Raw genomic sequence first — 13476 nt, 5'->3', positions numbered from 1 at the left:
TTTGATCAATATGTTTATTGTCAGATATGATTTTGTCCATGACCATCTGTATTGAGATGAGAGAAACTGATCAAAACACGAGAGACTATAGCACATAGAACAACACGAGTGAAATTCTCATTCTGACAAATTTTTAAACAAAACTTTTTTTTTAATCCACGATTATTAACACGTTCACTGCCAACGACGTATTACTCCGTCAAAAAAAATCCAACGGTTCACTGCCAATGACGTATTACTCCGTCAAAAAAATGATTTTTTTTTTTTGACCGTGGGATGTGCATCTAACCCTTTTACATCTCTTATATAATTATTGAAGCCACCGAACGTTTACAACCCATTCCACCGACCCACTAAGTGGCGACAGTGCTCTCCCAGACTAGAGGAAGGCAAGCAAAAAGCAGTTTCCTCGAAGCCATTCTCATGAAAATGGATTGGCGAAAACGCTTTCGTTTTCGCGCTGATTGCTGGCGATGCGGGATTGCAAATTTGCATAATAGATTACGGTGGAACACACTTTGAAACACGCAGCATAAATATGACCAGAATCGCAAAAGCTTCATCAAAGCTCTCAACCAAAACTCCAAGAAGCGAGCCCATCCAGACTTCCTCAAAGAGCAGCCGCGCAGACAGGCAGCAGCAGCAGCAAAGCAGTGAGACTGGTGACAAGCTTGTGACACGGCCGCTGCAGCCAAGAAGAACGCCCACGGAGGGAGGAGTTGGAAGCAGAGGGGGGTTTCCTGCTGTTATGGAGGAAATTACTGTTCAAAACTATTGTTTAGATGTCTGACGTCTTACTGATGCCAAAAATGAATGGTTAAAGTGACTGTTCTATCGAATTTCACAAAAAGCCGTTTATCCCTGAATAATTTTTCTGACGCTGAAACCATGCTGTATTCAACTGCTAATGCTTACATAACTACTAACTCTACAAACTAACTCTTTTAGACAGAGAAAGCACACATTCTATTAGTTATTTTGAGATATTGTGTGTTCACAAAATCTTAGCAGAAAAGAATCCTCGGGTCTTGAAAGATGAGCAAGAATCCTCAAAAAAACCCTCTGGCAGAACCTACCTACAGTAAAAAAAAAACGTCTGGCAGTGAATGTGTTAATTATTATTATTATTAATTATTAATATTATTATTATTATTATTTCGGTCCGAGTGAAATGTTATCTGGACTCTCCTGATTCTAAATATAGCTAAATCGCTTGGTTTGACCAAGTAAAACTCTTTTCATAAGCATTTTACGAAATGTCTATGGAAGAATTAATGGTGGATGAAATCCCTTGGTTGGTATCCCTAAACTGGTTAGGGGGCTTGACTTTGGCTCTCTATATGCATGGTACTTTTGTACCTGTTTTGAGTACTTGGAGGAGCCGGTGCTGCTGCTCCGTGAGTGGCCAGGTTTGAATCCACTCGCCGGCGATTTGTCCAGGCCGCTGATCACCGATTGGCTGCTGCTCAGGGGGGGCGGGCACACCTGAGGGTCCATGGGTGTGATTGGATGGGAGTAAACGTTGCAGGAAGTCAAAGCAGGGCCTTCAGGACAGCATGACTCTCATGGCACACGGCACTGCAGAGGTCACAACACACAGCACAACCTGCTTCATGCAAAAGCTCTGGAAACACTTCCCACCCAATTCACCCATTTTGTGTCTAAAAGGCAGGAAGTAACACAGGTGCAAGCAGAACATTAACGAGGGCCACACTGGATCACAAATGGATTGTAAGTTAGAAACCCTCAATGTGCTGGTTGCACCTGTGTTACTTCCTGCCTTTTAGACACAAAATGGGTGAATTGGACGGGAAGTGAAAAAGGCCATCATACATGTTGATTAGTGGTGTCATACATGTTGACTGGTTGCATTACAAAACAAGTCACGTTTTGAAACTATAGAGAGCCAAAGTCGACGTCACTTCCTGCTTCAGCATGCGCACCAAGAGATTTCATCCGCCATTTATGTTCCCATAGACATTTCGTAAAATGCTTATAAACATAGTTTTACCTGGTGAAACCAAGCAACTCAGCTATATTTAGAATCAGGAGAGACAATAGAACATTTCACTTAGACAACAAAAAAAACATTGAAAAAAGCTTCTTCTTTTTTATCCGCTGTTTGTTTTTACGTTTTGGTCCAAGTTAAATTAGTTAGTTATGGTCTCTCCTGTTTCTAAATATAGCTGAGTGGTTTGGTTTCACCAAGTGAAACTATGTTTTACAAAAATTGTATGGGAAAGTAAATAGCGGATGTGGATGCCTAACCCGGAAATGGGCGTAACTTTGGCTCTGTAAAACCTCATGCAGCCTGTCGGCATCCTTCCCGAGTCTCACTCACACACACACACACACACACACACACACACACATACACCTAGATTTCTATAATCAGTCAGTTACAATAGGATAACTGCTGTGTCCGTGTTTCTCCCCCGGACCATGGAGGAAACACTGTCAACTGAAAGACCCCCCTCACCATTTTAGTTGCCGTCACGCAGCGTCTGCCCTGTATGGACCCTTTTCACAGCTGCCATTTTGTGTCTAAAAGGCAGGTGCAACCAACTCACTAATTAGGGCCTCAGCACTGCAACACCAATATGGACTGGAAGATGGAAACCCTAATTCATGTTTTGGTACACCCGTGTTTATCCTGCCTTTGAGAGCCAAAATGGCCATGGTGAAAAGGGTCTAAGGCTGCGATAATGGGTCTTGTGGTTGAGAGGGGGTGGAGCTTGAACACAGGGCAAAAGGCCAGCTGGCAGCATCCTCTTATAGCCAATTTTATTTATGTATTTATTTACCAGGGACAGTGTACATTAATCAACATGTCAGTTTACACATCCATGTAAATGCACCAAGAGTTCTGTGTCCTGATGAATTCAAGTAAAGAAATTCAGCCTTCTTGTGTGCAGTGACTCTCCTTCTTCAACCACTCATCTGATGTTTCCTGGCATCACCTGCACCAGGAAGTAAAGGCTGACACCGCTGTGCACGGGGAATCTACTTGTTGTAATTACTAGACTATCGGTCTATAAAACAATGGTTTCTTTCTTTAGCACGAAATACAAACTTGTCAACATTCTCAACTAAACACACATCAAATCAGGGCTGGGCGATAATTCAATATTATCGTTTATCGTCTTTCAGTGGAATCATTGTGATGATGATATGATGATTTGGGGATATCATGACACAAATCTGCTGTCTAAATTGACGATAACGAGCAGATTTTACTCACTTTACTAAACAAAATTAAGTATGATTTTGTATTATCATCATTATTATATTATTTTATTATTTGAATAATTCTATTTTGTACGACATCACACCTAACATTCAGTTCAAATGGATTTAACAAGATTTGCATGCGTGAGCCATAAGTGTATCCTACCGAAAAAAAATCAATGCAAATTAGTGTGATATCAACTAGTGATCGTAGCAATTTTCTGAGCATCCAATTGTTACTTTCTTTGGAAAAGAGTTGGCAAAACTGCTGTACAGGAAAAGGCCTAAATTAACCGGTACAACTTGCGTTTGAAAAAGCCTGTTAAAATTAACGACCGCACCGCGGATTTATGCCTCCGCCATTAGTTCATTCTTGAGTCCAAATCGCCATTTGAGGCAAATTGGAAGAAATTCCGTCAAGGCGCTCCTGAGATGTTGCATTACAGAGCTTGGAAATTGGTGTGTGAGGTCACAGTGACCTTGAACTTTGACCTTTGATAACCAAAATGGCATCAGTTCATCCTTGCGTCCAAGTCGATGTTTGAGCCAAATCAGAAGAAATTCCATCAAGCCGTTCTTGAGATATCGCGTTAACGAACTTGGGAATGGCGTTCGTGAGGTCACAGTGACCTTGAACTTTGACCACCAAAATGTAATCAGTTCATCCTTGAGGCAAATGTGATGAAATTCCGTCAAGGCATTCCTGAGATATTGCGTTAACAAGCTTGAAAATGGCGTTGGAGAGGTCACAGTGACCTTGACCTTTGACCACCAAAATCTAATCAGTTCATGCTCGAGTCCAAGGCGATGTTTGAGGCAAATTTGATGAAATTCCACGAACATCGGACGGACGTACGGACAACCCGGATCCATAATGCCTCTGGCCTGGCTATCGCCGGTGGAGGCATAAAAATGGCACTGGCACGACATACGTCACCAAGCCAGAACAGCAACTCTGCATCAACATGAAAATTATTAAGCCCTTAAACTCAAATTCACCGCTTATATTTCCTCGTATGTAGCTACAAAGTAAAGACAAATAAGTGTACATCACTTAGTCTGTATCTGCTCCTTCCAGGGCTTCACTGAAGCTGATGACTCATTCAAACCCAATACGGTGCTACATCACATCTAATGGAAGAAGAAACAAATCTGAAATATGTTTCTCAGATTTTTACTGAAATTCAGGCCCGACTTTGGGACTTGAATTAAATAAAGTTTTGTGGGTTTGAACAGAGTTTGGCCACATGGCATCCATTTGTAATAAACGAAATCCATCCAGAGATGGGTTCCTCCAAATTAACAGTTATAACAGTTTTAGGATTGCAAAACTAACGTTTATTTTCATTGTCGATTAAGCTCCATGATTATTTTCTCAATTAATCGATTAGATGTTTGGTCTATAACAGGCATGTCCAAAGCCCGGCCCGGGGGCCAGATGCGGCCCTTTGACTGATCTTGCGCCCAGGACTCTGTGCGCCCAGGGACTACAGATGCAAATGAGCTTTTAGCTATTTCTGGTGCAATATATTTAGCAGTATGGGTTAGCTCCCCAGCCTGCGTCTTCCGTGAGGAAGAAGCCCAACAATCCACGAGAGGCCTTTTAGGAGGGCCATTCAAGCCGCAAGTGGAGACTGCAGTGCCACCAAGTACTGGTACTGCATGGTATCCACCAAGATACCATCACCTCGGAATGAGATGTTTGGAGCGGGGGAGTCTGGTGCAGCGCACAGGTCGTAGACCTGGTGAGACGAGGGAGGAACCCGGCCGGGTGGCAACCCACAGAGCCCGGTCCCTCTATGTACCAGAGCCCTCCCCCTCCCCCGTCCCAGCAGAGTAGTTCCGGAGCAGCGGATTGAGTGGCCCTGACCACGTGACCACCTTCGACCCTCCCTATAGGGCTGACCGTGGGTAGCTACTGGGACGTAAGTTGGGGCTTGGCCAGCCCCGACTGGGTCACCTGGGCGAGGGTGTATGATGTTGCGAGACCCGAAACATCCTATGACCCCAGGGTACATCACTGAGGATACGTCCCAGTTATGCATCCATGCAATGTTTTTTTTCTTTTTCTTTATTGTGTACTGTCCCTGCTCAAATAAACAATAAAGATAAAGAAGATAAAGATCTTAAGTGGCCCTTGGCTTGTCTCTCAAAATACACTATATCTGGCCCTCCACACAGTATTAGTTAGTCAGGCAAGTTCATTTAGCATTTTTTCTGTTCACCCAACGATGACAGCACTATCATACAGTTTTTAGACAAGCACCAAGTATGAACAACACAGGCAGAACTAGTGTTTTCAAATCGTAAAACTTAAAAAAAAACTCCCCAAATGGCACAGTGGACAAGTCAACAGTAGTTTGCACCTTGTGTAAAACGGAATTAAAATATCACCGAAGTACATCGAGTTTGAGCTATCACCTAAATTTTAAAAGCTAAGCATACCGGAGCAGCTAGTGGCCAGCTAGCAGCCAGCTAGCAGCCAGCTAGCTAGTGGCCTAGCACGAGACTCATCACTCACTCATTCTTCCTTCAGAGTCTCAGATGTGTGGGTCCTAACCACTGGGAGGTCGGCTCCACGCGATACACGTTATCAATATACACAGTTTCCAATACCGAGCCATTATTCACATGGAAGTGCCAACGTTTTTAGCTCAGACACAGCCTTCTTCAGCTGTGTCATTTTGGGTTTCGACTGCTCCACAGTGCCGCCGCCGGAAGTATCGGTTCTGGAGCGTGTACTGCACTGTTTACAATTGTGCATTTATTTTCTATTCAAGATATATTTTGTAGACATTGTTACCTCCTGTCTACATTGCACTTCTATTGAATTGAAAATAAATCTAAAATTCCAGATCACAAAGTACATTTATTTGCATTAATTTGATTCCCAATCACGACACACTGGTAAGAATTATTCATATCTCATTAAAAATGCTTTTAAATGCGACTTATCGCGATTAACTATAATTAATCGCAAGATTAATCGTTTGACAGCCCTATTATTTTTAGACCCCATATGATGCAAGAAGCAGCTGGCCGGCCCCCCGGTAATTTCACATGATCTAATCTGGCCCCCATTCAAAAAGGTTTGGACACCCCTGGTCTATAAAATGTCAGAAAATTGTGAAAAATGCCGATCAGTGTTACCCAAAGCCCAAGATGACGTCCTCAAATGTCTTGTTTTGTCCACAACCCAAAGATATTCAGTTTACTGATATAGAGTAGTCAAGAAACCAGAAAATATTCACATTTAAGAAGCTGGAATTTTGATATTTTTTTCCCTAAAAGAATTACTCAAACAGATTAATCAATTATCAAAACAGTTGATTAATTAGAAGTTGACAACTAATCGATGAAACATTGCAGCTCTAATAAGGTCCCCGAAACAAGCGGCTGACTACAACAACAACAAGTGAAGTAATACAGAGAAGACAATGTACTGAAGACTAGTACAGTACAGTACAGTACAGTACAGTAGTACATACCATACTGTAGGATGAGGAATATGAAAACCTGACTGGGAAGTCTGAGTGACAAACTCACTAAAGCATTCATCATGTCACTTACGTAAGAAGCCTGCTTTTCAGTATCCAGTCGTGACCCGACGGCCCGATCAAACTCCCAAAAGTCCACCGGGCTTCAGCTTCCTGCCAGATGCAAAGGTAGGCCTGCAAGACAGAAACACATTTCCTCTCAAAGTTCTCCTTTAAGGAAGCTAAAACCAGGTAAACGTCCAAAGTCCACTGACAATGAGAGCTCTCTGCCACACCTGAATGACTGTCAGACCGGTGCATATCAACAGATGCATGGTATCTGGGCGGGGCCACACACACACACACACACACACACACACACACACACACACAAAAAAAACCTGACAGGACAGGCCTACCAGCTATGTAATCATGAGTAGAAAAAAAAGATTTGAAAGATTTGTTGTCAGTCATCCAAGCTGCAACCTCTGTCTCGGAAAGATGACGCCAACGTGGAAGTGCAGCCACTTGAGGCTGCCTCCTATGGCGAGTCAGCGCAATTACAATGCCCGACTTTACAGCAGAAATAAACATGTCAACAGCCTTAACAGGGAAGTTCACCTTTCATGACAACTGCTACTTCTCGTTTGATTTATGACCTCAGTAAACTCTTTCCTAACGAGTTTATGCCTCAATCACTCGTTTCAAGCCTTTCAAGTTTAATACAGCATGATGCTAGTCAATTATGGTCTCATTTAGAGTCAAATAGACGATAAAGACTATGCTTTGGGGTGTGATTGACAGGTGGCCTGTCCAGTGATAAAGACTATGCTTTGGGGTGTGATTGACAGGTGGCCTGTCCAGTGATAAAGACAATGCTTTGGGGTGTGATTGACAGGTGGCCTGTCCAGTGATAAAGACAATGCTTTGGGGTGTGATTGACAGGTGGCCTGTCCAGTGATAAAGACAATGCTTTGGGGTGTGATTGACAGGTGGCCTGTCCAATGATTCTCATCCAAATATGATCACTTCTGGCTCAAAACAGAGAGTAAGATGGTGACGTCAAAATGCCAAACTCAACTACTCAAGGCTTCAAAATGGGAGTCTACAAGCCACAGTACGTCCATATCTTTATACAGTCTATGCAGGAGAGATGCACCTTATAAACAAGAGAAACCTCACTTGTGTCCAATACAATGTTGACCCTACAACCTAACAGCAGTAACTCCTATGTGTTCAGATAGTCTGTTCCACCTGGTATTAAGCTGCAGCCTGGGTGATCAGATGGTCTGTTCCACCTGGCTTTAAGCTGCAGCCTGGGTGATCAGATGGTCTGTTCCACCTGGCTTTAAGCTGCAGCCTACGTGTTCAGATGGTCTGTTCCACCTGGCATTAAGCTGCAGGCTGGGTGTTCAGATGGTCTGTTCCACCTGGCATTAAGCTGCAGCCTGGGTGTTCAGATGGTCTGTTCCACCTGGCATTAAGCTGCAGCCTGGGTGTTTAGATGGTCTGTTCCACCTGGCTTTAAGCTGCAGCCTGGGTGTTTAGATGGTCTGTTCCACCTGGCATTAAGCTGCAGCCTGGGCCTAAAAAAAATTAAGTTTGGTTCCGGTTGCCGACCGACCCTGTCAATTTACGTGCGACCCAATTTATTTTATGAGCTTGTTGATTTGACGGTGGCGCTAAGGGGCGGGGTTTGCCACTGCGCGAAGGTGCTTTTCGCTACGGATACTTTAAAACGAAAATGGCATGGAGCATGACGGACATGTGCTTTGTGTCGCTTCTCTGCCCATGCAGCAGCGTGCCAACCACAATTGTGAGATTGGGGTTAAAATCGTTTGAAAACGTGCTTCAGGAAGTTAAACCGTGCGCTTGTATATTCGTATCAGCAGCCGGCAAAGTGGACAGAGCTGACAAATGGACGGATATTGCCAGCGATGTGGTGTCGACCCCCACTCAGCAGCTTGGTTCGCTCGTCAGTGGCGTCATGGCTACGTTTCAATTAAGGTATTTAGCACTTAAGTGCACGGCAGAACCTCAGCCCTCGACAGCTTAAAGTACCGCTCCGTCCACCTTCGAGATACTGTTTCGTGCACAGCAACGTACTCATTTGCCCCCGCCGAAGGTTGCACAGACGAAAAAAGAGGAGCTAAAAAATGACATTCTGGAGAGCCTGCGGACCCGGGGAGTGGGCTTTTCTCTTCCAGAGAGCACAAACCAGGGCTCAATTTTACTGACGGTAAGTGAACGATAATATTTAAATTATATGTTTAGAATAACTCACTTTAATAAGTTCCGGGAGGTGCTCCATTGTAGCTTTCTAACCTGGGGTCGGACGTGTTTGTAACCCGTTCAGAAGCGCTGTAATCCATCCAATGAACTGCAGTGTATTTTGGGCGAGTGCGTAAAATAAATCCATAATCGTAAATCCCAAACCGGCCATGTCCTGTGTGTATTTATCCATTTTTCCGTGTTGAAAGCGGTCATTCTTGTTGCTATCATGGTTAACCCTTTCACTGCCAAGGACGTGAAAACACAGACCATGAATCAGACGCTGTGTGACGTCACAATTAAGGGCCTGTGGGATGTGTAGTCACAGCTAACAGGCTGTCTTGTGCCCAAAGGCCCTACATGGCCACTCAATCTAACCTCCTGGATGTGTCTGGAGTGGGTTGTGGTTATATTAAAATTAGGGCTGTCAAACGATTAAAATGTTTAATCTAATTAATCACAGGGTAGCTGTGAATTAATCATGATTAACCCACATTCCTAAATATGAGTGAAAAATTCTAATTTTCTTTGTATATTGTTGTTAGAACAGAAAGATAAATGACAAGAGGGGGATATAATGTTTTTTTTTGTTTTTTTGAGAATTTTTAAGGATATTAGTGGAGTGTTTTACAACACAAATTACTCCAGCTCCCATGTTTTGATATGATGTACAGTTTCACCCAGTTAGTTATTGTTACTCAGAGGTCCAGTGGCCAATTGCTCTTTTTTTTGTAATTTTAGAGAATTTGTTGCATAAATAGGTAAAAAAATTAATCAGATTAAAAATTTAAATCAGTTAATTCCACAAATGAATTAACTCAGATTAACTCAGTTATTTTGACAGCCCTAATTAAAATATTAAACAACTTTAATATTACATTCCTGACACCATTTTGTTTGTTTTTTGTATTTTCAGACTCTAACAAATTGCCTTTGGTACATCACAAACCAGCAGACTGTGATACGTGATGCGTCTCACTCAGACAGAGATCTGATTCCTGTTCCATCATGCTGGAGCTTTGAAGGATACAATGAAGTGAAAAGAAAGAAACTGAGGGAGCAACCCCTGTCTGCTGCCATTCTGGACAGTCACTCCCAAGCCCTGTTGTGTTTGTGTGACCAACCATACATGTCCTCAACTGATGTTTGGAAAGCACTGAAGGAGGACATTCTCAGTCTTGCCACCTGCCTTCGCAAGTATGTGCAGTATCTGAAGAGGAAGAGTGATGCTACATCTGCAAATCATAGCTCAAGTAAACCTGTCAGAGTTATATCTGAGAACATTGTCGTGACACACCACATAAACTCCCCCCACGAGGTGGATGCAAGGTACGAGTTGCTGGACAATGTTATGTGTCAAACAGATACTCTAACGTCTGTGCTCCTGGATGAGATGGTACACCTGGAGGAACCGTTTGCAAGTACATGGCACAGATTTGACTTCATCAACAGAATCCAGCTGTCTGTACCTGTCGATGTGCTGAAATACCAACCTGGGGGGAGCAAGACTGGCATCACCTTTCTGTGGAAAGTGGAAAGGACCAGAACACAGGACGAGCAGCTGACCCAGACCACTCGAGTTGTCAGTTCTCTGCAGCCATTTCTCCCACAGTACCACACCAGGTACATGAAGAAAGAATTCAAGAAGAAGGTAGCGAACGTGACAAGGACGACACCAAGCATCATAGAGGCTATCTATCAGGAAATCTCCCATGATTCTTCAGCCCCATCGAATCCTCTCATGAACCAGCGCATCCAAGTGGCTCTCCAGGGAGAGCCTGGCATTATTGTCGACTTACGTACCCTTAACTCATTCAGGGCCAAAGACGTCTTTGACGTGTTATCAGGAATAGCCCAGAGGGCCAATGACGTGTTTGACGTGTTTTTGTTTTTATTAGTACAGCGCGTAGTTCAAACACTTCCCCAGCCTGTGACATGTTTTCAGGTCCCTGGCATCTAAGGCAAGCCGACAACACGTGAACAAACACATACCGCAGCTGTTGTTTTGAAATTGAGCAAGAGGAAAAACAGAAAACGGATAAACGCTTCCTTGTGCAGACAGGAGAAACGCCATTGAAACGCCCCTCGGCGCGCTGCACGAGCTGGTCGCCTTCCTGTGTGCCAGCCGGGAGAAAACGGGAGAAAGTAATCCAGAGAGATGTGTTTGATCATCGGAGGAATGAGGAAATGATCGATCAGTTTGACGGGTAATCCAGAGGGCGGTGAGGACGTGTTGAATAGCAGAGGGGAAAACGGGAACGATCAAATAGCAGGGAGGATAGGACAGGGAGACATGGACGAGGACGGGTGGACCAGAACAAAACAAAATAAACACACGAACAGCTAACAAGGCAGAAGCGGCAGTCACAGCAGCCCGCTGTCCGTTCTCAAGAGCTATTCAGTTGGTTCATGAAATCGCTGGGCTGCGTGCCCTCTAGGCATGGGTCGATTTCCGGTTTTACCGGTTCGGTTCGGTATACGAGCCCAAACCGGTTTGATCACGTGCAAACCGAAAAAACCTAAAAAAAAAAAAAAAAAAAAAATTGTTTTTTTTTTTTTTTTTTTTTGCCAGTCCATTCTGATTGCACTATTGTTCGTATTAGCCTCTTCTCAAGTTGCACTAGTAGGCAAAAGTCTTATTTTGTTTATTATGTTGATGTTTGAAGAAAAGTTAAGCTGAATAGTTATGAGAAATAAAAACAGTGTGTTGTTACAGTTAAAAGGTTCTGCTTATTTGTATTCAGTGTTCGTGCTGGTTGGCAGCATACCAGCTTAGAGGTGCATTATCGCCACCAACTGCAGCCGCTTTGATACGTTTTTTGGGGGAATATCGAACCGGTTTCAAAATGTTCAAACCGACCCATGCCTAGGCCCTACATGTATATTGTGTGAATTTGTGAGTTTTGAAGTTTATAAGGCAGCTCAGCTGTAAGCCAATCCATTCTGATTGCACTGCTTGTGTTTTTATTAGCCTTTTTCTCAAGTTGCACTATAGGCAGAAGTCTTATTTCATTTATTATTTTGATGTTTAGAAGAAAAGTTGAGCTGAATAGTTATGAGAAATAAATACAGGGTGTGTTTGTTACACAGGTGTCCTGCTTCTTTTTATTCAGTATCATTGCTGGTTGACAATACCAGCTTATAGGTGTATTATCGCTATCAGGTGGACTGAAGTTGCACTACAGACAGTTATGGGCCACACTCGGGAGCCCTTTTTTATTACAAAAAAAATCGGTATACCGGTTCGATCCGGTTTAGATGGCAATATCGAACCGAATTTTCAAACCGACCCAGCCCTTCCAGTGTTGCTCCTGGCCAATCCCGGCGCCACAGGGCGTGGTTATTGCTTATCCTATGTGGGGTTAGAAATCACGCAACGAAGATAAAAGGGCGATCGTGTGTGTGTGTGTGTGTGTGTGTGTGTGTGTCTGTCTGTCTGTCTGTCTGTCTGTCTGTCGGTGTGTCTGTCTGTCTGTCTGTCTGTCTGTCTGCACACTCACTCACACTGAGTAAACTGTATTGTTGAATGTAAAAAAAAAAAGCACTTCATGTGTATATATATATATATTTTTTTGTCATTTGTGTCATAACGAATAATATTTACATGTCTGATGTCAATACAGTTCAAAATAAAAGAATTGAGAGCGAGTTCTGCCTGAGATTGGGCCCTTTACAAAAATTGCCTTTTCTCCTGTTTATCTTTTCAGGGAGACCTTTTGGGTGAAAACAGGGTGTATATAAATGGCTATAAGTAGAGTACAGAACATGCTAAAAGCTCACTTTTTTTTTCCTGGTGAACCCAGAGACGTACATCTTCATTTTGAGGTATTGCAAATCACTTTGGTGCTAATAGATAATTTACTGTGGGTCTTGAAAGATGACCAACAATTATGAAAATCTTTGGCCTGTGCTAAATATTGGCAGTCCTAAACTGGCCATGAATGAGTTAACAGTGGTCGTCCTGGTGACAACTTTGAGGAATTCTTCTCTAAGACGGAAGAAGCAGTCAATGAAGTCACTGCAGCAGATGATCGGAGACATGGCACTGCCCACCTGTCACAGTGGTTGTCGCTAGAGGATCTCATTGAACAGGTGAAGTCCAAATGCCCTGAAGGAACCAGGGTGCCCAGCAAAGCCCTTGTGAGATTGCAATTTGCACCACAAAATCCCTACACCCGGAGAGCCTTGAACTTCACTTCACGCTTTGAACTCAAGTACAAGATCCAGCGAAGACAGCTCCGAGCATCTCACCCTGATGCACACTTCTGTGCTGCACTCTTCAAGTTCTTGCGTCTACGCATTTATCAGCTGCATTCTGACATATTTGTCTTATTCATGGACGATAAGGCCAAGATCCCGCTTGGAGAACCAGGGGGGCCTGTGTCCACCGGTGTCCGAGGTCGACACTCAATCGCGCCTTCAACCAGCCAACTGGCAGCACTAGACCATGACATGACGGGCAAGGGATCCATCACATCCACAGTATTAATGCAACCCAATG

At 43.5% G+C, this 13476-nt stretch overlaps 1 protein-coding gene across 4 annotated transcripts in view; it reads right to left on the bottom strand.

Annotated features, from left to right (window-relative positions):
• LOC310788702 (oxysterol-binding protein-related protein 7-like) overlaps window positions 1–13476 on the bottom strand; it is a gene marked incomplete at its 3' end in the record, with an annotated part of 110830 nt that overhangs the window by 77398 nt on the left and 19956 nt on the right. For 3 of the 4 annotated variants that reach the window (XM_083650246.1, XM_083650247.1, XM_083650248.1), the window contains exons 1-2: window positions 6799–6956; window positions 1360–1578 (exon numbers count right to left, since the gene is read on the bottom strand). In XM_083650246.1, the coding sequence (XP_083506372.1) occupies window positions 1360–1497 (138 nt within the window). In that variant the 5' untranslated portion in view covers window positions 1498–1578; window positions 6799–6956. Of the gene's footprint in view, window positions 1–1359; window positions 1579–6798; window positions 6957–13476 lie in introns of those variants that run through there. The other variant, XM_083650245.1, reaches the window with a different exon arrangement.

The sequence above is a fragment of the Poromitra crassiceps genome (genome assembly GCF_964638095.1).
Source record: "Poromitra crassiceps genome assembly, chromosome: 13".
Taxonomy (NCBI): Eukaryota; Metazoa; Chordata; class Actinopteri; order Beryciformes; family Melamphaidae; genus Poromitra; species Poromitra crassiceps.
The sequence above is the reverse complement of the archived record's forward strand: the minus strand, read 5'-3'. Positions and strand labels throughout refer to the sequence as shown.